Source organism: Pelophylax lessonae, assembly GCF_965119305.1.
Source record: "Pelophylax lessonae genome assembly, chromosome: 12".
Taxonomy (NCBI): domain Eukaryota; kingdom Metazoa; phylum Chordata; class Amphibia; order Anura; family Ranidae; genus Pelophylax; species Pelophylax lessonae.
In genome coordinates, this window is record NC_138779.1 from 135145194 (window position 1) to 135151977 (window position 6784).

At 43.8% G+C, this 6784-nt stretch overlaps 1 protein-coding gene across 1 annotated transcript in view; it reads right to left on the reverse strand.

Moving 5' to 3' along the window:
- CENATAC (centrosomal AT-AC splicing factor) overlaps positions 1–6508 on the reverse strand; it is a 48152-nt gene extending 41644 nt beyond the window's left edge. The window contains exons 1-3 of the mRNA XM_082273243.1: positions 6332–6508; positions 6076–6239; positions 737–835 (exon numbers count right to left, since the gene is read on the reverse strand). Of these exons, the coding sequence (XP_082129369.1) occupies positions 737–835; positions 6076–6239; positions 6332–6454 (386 nt within the window). The 5' untranslated portion in view covers positions 6455–6508. The remainder of the gene's footprint in view (positions 1–736; positions 836–6075; positions 6240–6331) is intronic.
- Between the last annotated feature and the right edge of the window lie 276 nt (positions 6509–6784).

Below are 6784 nucleotides of genomic sequence, written 5' to 3' on the forward strand. Positions count from 1 at the left end.
AGATCCGTGAATGAGGGAACTTTAAGTACCATCTTCTGCCACAGTAGACAGCTTGTAGTTCTCAATGAATTGCCAGGGCAGTGATGAGCGCTCTGTAGTTACGGGAGGTACGGGCAAACAGCTATACTGAGTGTCTACAGGAACATGACATTGCACCCATGATCTGCTAATGCAGGTACAATGCTTTATAAGCTGCAGTGTAAAAAAATTAAATAAATGCACTTCTTTTTACCGGCAAAATCATATGTATTTATTATGTTTACAAAAAGGTAAACTTTTATTTTAAGTCTTCAGGTAGCAAAACAATCAGACAGCCTTCAAACTGGGGATGCAAATACTTCTTCAATCAAGTTATATATAGAACAACTTCCATTGGATGGGTGATTATTCATCTTGTGATTTGGTGAATAAACATGTTTTCAATGACGGTTTCTGTATTGAATCTGTGAGAATCAGACACTACAACAGACTTAGTACTATAACCCCTGGCATATTTTATTATTAATTGCTGCTCAACCACATGCTTGCTTATTATACAGGAAAGAGAAAAAAACAGGTATAAATAGCAGAGGAGGGAATCAATTAGGTTGAGGTTTGAGTGACTACACCAAAACAAAAATCATTTTGGACTTGGAAATTGTCTTCTTCAAAGCAGCTCAAGAAAATTTTAAAAAAGTTTAAGATAAAGTAGAACTCACATTCAAAAACTGGACCCCACAAGCTCCCAATACCTCACCTTTCAAACTCTTCTGTAGAAAGAAAAAAACGTGACTTTAGTTTCCCATCAGCCTGGTGTGTCCACCAAAATTTGTTTACTGCTTTCTTGTGTTCAGGACTGTAAAACATGAAAAGAAAATATAATTTTTCCACTATTTTCAGTACATTTTCCAAGAATTTACCAACATTTTTTTCTTTTTTTTGTATTTAAACCTATTAATCTTCTAATGGGGACACCTGTTCTAAGGACAACTGCTGAATAGGGAATTTCTCCTCACTTTGTAAAGATTTCATCTTACTTTTGGTTTCAATTCCAGGACCGGAAGGTAAAGTAGTTGTAAAACTCAGACATGAAATATGATCAAAGCATATCCCTCTATAGTGCATCATTGTCTCAATTAATAGCACTAAGTGCCACTTTTGTCTGCTGCTTCCTTCCTCTGCTATTAGGATGAATCACTTCTGACAATTTTTCCTGACACCAAAGAAAAAAATGTGACAGGGGAGGGATCTCCAGCTGATTGATAGTCTCAGCTCTGTTCCTGTGTTCAGGGGGGTGGTTGTTTCCTCCCCCAGGCAGATCTAGGTGCTCTCTTCACTGAGCTCTGCAGTGTGTAATTTCAGCTCTCTGCTCCCTGTTTTCTGACAGCTCAGATAAGTTTTATAATTTCTTCAGTTTGAGCAGATGAAGAGAAGAGAAGACTGCAGATAAACAGTTTCAACTTATGTAGGAGGATTTGTTTAATCCCTGTGTATCACCTGAGGAGAGTTTCTTCACTGGGTATGTGTAAGGGTTTACAAACACTTTAAGGGACACAGATAGTAAATAAATGCATGTTAAAGTAAAAAAGGAGAGGCTTCAATGAGCCTGCTCAAAATTGTTGCCTCCACATTGCCCTTCATATACTTTACCATAAACTGCAACGTAAACACCTTTTTTCCCTCCCACGTTTTTCTTTGCACTCAGATGACTGCAAAGCTCCATCTTCTTAGTTTAAATGTGCAAGCTGACAACAGGGCTGAATCACATACAGCAGTGATGTTACCGGCTGACTTCCACATACAGAAGTGAGGTCAACCTCCGATTTCCACATGGAACCTTGTAGTCATGTGATCACAGAGAAAAACATGGGAGGGAAAAAAAAGTATTTACGTTGCAAATTATGCTAAAATGTATGTGGGCAATGGGGAGGCACAATTTTAAAGTAGGTTTATTGTTCAGGCTTTCCTTTTACTATTTTTTTTTTTTTTTGCTCTTAAGTTTTCTTTCCCCAGGTAATCCACTAAAAACACACACACACACACACACACCCTCACGTGTCCTGCACTTCCAGCGGTTTTCTGTAGGGCTCCACAGCTGCACACCTGGTCCCATTTCACCATCATCTTCTCAGATGACGTTGCGAACTGGTTGTCTTTTCCAGGTTCTTGCAGCCGGTCCTCTGATGGCTTTCATTTGATGTGGCGTATCATGGGCCTGCCTGTGAGAACCAGCTGGCTCTATGACGACAAACGGCTATACGTGTGTGCACATTGTACTTTTTGCAAATTGCATCCTTTGTGCATGCATTGTATTTTTTATATATCTACTGTGTAAAAACAAACCCATATGGTTAAGGCAGCGCCATCACTCACTTGCCTAAACAGCGTAAACCCACATACCAGGACCCCACCCACGGTGGCGGTTCAGCGTGAGGGCAGCAGCCATAAGCGTAAGCTTTCACCCAACACTTCTAAATATATTACACTTAACTTATATCATACTTGGTAATAGCAGCACCAACACTCACTTGTACACCCAGCACTACCCACTTTAACACAGGACACTACTTCAGGTGGTTGTCAACTGTGAGGGCAGCAGCTATATTTATAATATTTTCAAAGTTTCCTAGCTATCACACCCAACGTGGGCCTTTTAAATTTCTACTATCTAAAATTTAATTATAATTGTTATCACATTTGGATAGGCAGCGCCAACACTCACTTGGTTTCACAGCACTATTCACATAGCTATGTAAAACATTAAAAACAAGAGACTATACTGTTTAAAACCCAGTAATACACAGTCTCACCCTGCTCTGCACATGCTTAGTTGCTCTCCATTTATAGGCACTGCCAAGTTTGCAGATGCCGATTTGCTTACAGCCTTAAAGCAGAATTAAACCCTCCTATACATTGCAGCTAAGTAAGCTGCTTCTGTTTGATCTGCAACTGCCATGATGCTGCACATTTGATCAGTTATGATACCAGCCATTTGATGGTTTGACAGTTTGGTTGAGGACACAAGCAGTTGTGAGTTAGCAATTCTGGATTTTCACGAATGTAACTGTTTTTTGAAGTGTTAAACTGATGGGTTTAGTTCCGCTTTATGATTTACTGCTGTTCAGGGGCTCTAGACTTCAGCAAGAAACAGGAGCAATACTGGAGGAAATGTAAAGCACACACTAATTTTGGTAGCAGAATTATTAATGTTGAATGTATGCTCCTTGCTAAAGAATATTGTTTGTTAGTAAGTTGATATAGGTAAAGTTCCGCTTTAAGGTAAAAAAAAAAAAACACCCCACTACTTAATCCCCTAAACACAGGTGTCAAACACAAGGCCCGGGGGCCGAATGCGGCCCCCCCCCCCCAGGCCATTTCATGTGGCCCTCGCACCTCTCCTGCAGCTACGGCACCTCCCTTGTCTCTGCCCCCACCTTGTCTCTGTAGTCGACAGCAAAGAGGACAGAACTCCTTTGCCAGATCCTGCACTCCTCTGTGCAGCTGTAGAAAGGCTCCTCTTTGCCCCCCCAGGACGTGGGGTGCTCTGGACATCTAATCCTACAGATATAACCGGCCCTTTGAGGGCAACCATAATGCTGATGCGGCCCGCAATGAAATGGAGTTTGAAACCCCTGCCCTAAAACAATAACCTGACACCTCTCACTGGATACACAGGCTTCACGGAGAACAGGGGCTGCTGTCAGTCAAATCCTGGGAGGAGTGAGCAGGCCCGAGCTGCACTCTGTGACTATGGACACACATAACCCGGCTAAGGAGTGCCCCCAAAACAAGTAGCTTGCTATGCGGACACTCGGAGAAGAGGAAGAGCGGTCAGCACTGGTGGGGGACAACCAAAGGGGAGGTAAATATAACATATTTTCTATTTTAACCACTTCACACCTGCACTATACCTGAAAGACGGCGACAGCGCGGGCCTGAAATGCTGGGAGGACGTACCTGGACATCCTGTTCTCACACGCCCCCTGGGGTGTGCACTATGATCACTGACTCCTTGAGACTTTACTACATGATCGGTGGTTAGCCAATCAGTACTGCTAATCAGGGCCCTTCAGTGACACCTCACAGTGGCCCCTTCATCAGTGCACATCAATGCAGAAGATGACATTTATTTATTTTTTTGAATTTTTCTTTTTTTGCTTGTTTAGAAAAAAAGAAAACACCCAGTGGAGAATAAATACCACCAAAAGAAAGCTCTATATGTGTGGAAAAAAAAAAAAGATAAAAATGTCATATGGATACAGTGTAGTATGACTAAGCAATTGTCATTCAAAGTGTGACAGCGCTAGAGGCTGAAAATTGGCCTGGGCAGGAAGGGGGGGGGGGGGCATATGTGTCCAGTAAGAAAGTGGAAATAAAAAAAAAAAAAAATACATTTAATTGCACTTTAACCAATCCACCCCCCCCCCCCCTCGTGCGGCTCTGCCTGGGTCACCCGTCCCACCGGGAGACCCAAGCAACCAGGCGGCACGTCCGCCAGCTGGTTGGAGTCGCAAACAAAGCTGGATTCAGCTTTGATCGGGTCTACGATGTAGTAACCCGGAAGCGGCGTGAATCACATCCAGGCTACTTGGCGGCTAAAGGCACCGAATTTAAAGAAGTGAGTGTATTAAAAAAATGCAGATTTCGGAATTTTAAATACATTGAAGTGCAGAGGAGGGGTCTAGGGTCTTTTAGACCCCCGATCCCGCCATAAAGAGTACCTGTCACTGAATATTACTGTGAAAAGGGATGTTTACATTGCTTGTGACAGCAATAAAATTGATCAGATATTTTTTTTTAAACTGTACAAAATTTAAAAAATTCAATAAAATAAATTGGGGGAAAAAAGCGCCCCCGTTGCTGCTAGCTAGCGCACGAAAGAAAGCACATACGGAAGTTGCGCCCGCAAATGAAATTGCTGTTCAAACCACACGTGAGGTATCGCCGCGATCGCCAGAGAAATAATTAAAAAAAAAAAAAGAGCTACACTAACTCTAAACTGGTAACTGTTAAAGTTTTTATTCCGCGGGTGTGCGCAATTTTAAACCGTAACATGTTGGGTATCTACTTACTCGTCGTGACATCATCTTTCACAATATACAAAAAAAAAAAAAAATGGGCTAACTTTACTGTTTAGTTTTTTTTTTTTTTTAACTGCAGTGAAATGTATTATTTCCGAAAAAATGGCATTTGAAAGACCGCTGCGCAAATACCGCATGACAAAAAATATTGCAACAACCGCCATTTTATTCTCCAGAGTCTTTGCTAAAAAAAATGTATATCATTTTTGTGGGTTCTAAGTAATTTTCCAGCTAAAAATACAGATTTTAACTTGTAAACAACAGGTGTCAGAAATGGGCTCAGTCCAGAAGCGGTTAATAGACTTTAAAACCACTTAAAGCGGAGTTCCGGGCACAAAATCGATCTCTTTTTTTTGTGCCCGTCCGCTTGTTTATCTTCACCTGAAAAGGAATTGGATAGTTAGGTTGTTTTTTTTTTTTTTTTTATACTCACCTTGTAATTGAAGATCGAAAATACTCACCTCAGTGTACTTCCTCCCTCTGAGCCGCGGCTCCGCCGTCACTTCCTGTCTTGCGATGATTCCTGGGAGTTGAACGTCATCGCTCCCAGGAATCAATGCGACGGCACCGGCCCCGCTCGTCACTTCCGGGGAGACGCCGCATTCCCTGCTAAACAGCTTCTGGGCATGCCCAGAAGCTGTGGAGGAATGCGGCGCCGCACCGGAAGTGACGAGAGGGGCCGGTGCAGTGCATTCTGGGAGAAGAAGACACGGAAGAGGACGCCGAAGAGGATCGCGCTGGCTTCAGCTGCCCACAACAGAGATGGCAACGCTGGAGAAGAAGTTTTATAATAAGTAAGTATTTCTTCCAAAAGGTAAGTGCGAACCGGGACAGATCAGGGGCTAGCCATTGTGGAATGTGCTAGCCCTGACTGTCCCGGGGGTATGTTTGTTGAAAAATCATTTCTGTGCCCGGAACTCCGCTTTAAATTGCTTGGCACAACACTGCCAGTACTGTGAATGGGATTTAACACTTAACAAGGCCTACACCCCTCATATACAGAGCAGTGCTGTACCTGGACATGTGCTCCAGCATCCCTCCGTACAGCACCGTCACACTGCCGTCACTTATGTGTCTCTGCACCTCCTCCTCACAGCAATGACACCAATACTTCTCCTCGTGTTCCGGATTGAACTTCTCCACTGCGGACACCGCAATCATCTTCCGGGCCGCCTCCACCTGAGGAGAGACATACACAGTCCTGAGCCCCCGGTACATGGAGAGCCCAGACCCCCCCCCCCCCCCCAACGACCTCCTCCCGTTCTCATTACCTTGTCGGAGAAGGCTCGGAGCAAAGCCTGCAGCCTCTCCCGGTGCCCCTTCTCATAGACATGTTTCCTCCGGCCATAGAAGACCGATTTCCGACACACCGAACACTCATACACCACCATCATCACCTCACAGGAGCACAACTTCCGGGTTCCGCTCTACATGTCACCTGACCTGCGCCAATGTTTGGTCACATGACACGCTAGTCTCTTGCAGATTGGTGAATGGTAGTAGCTGGTTATGAACACAGCAGTGGAGTGGGGAATTCATACAGGGGGGTCCTGCACGCCTCTTAGAATCAGTTCTTACACCCCATTCATATACCCTGGAGGAAGGCACATGAATGTGTGGGTGCTGTATTGAGGGTCACACCGGACACCCCTTCCTCAGTGCACTTCCTGGTCACTGAAAGTGCTTATAAAGGCAAAAGTGTTTTTTTTTCTGCATTAAAGCGG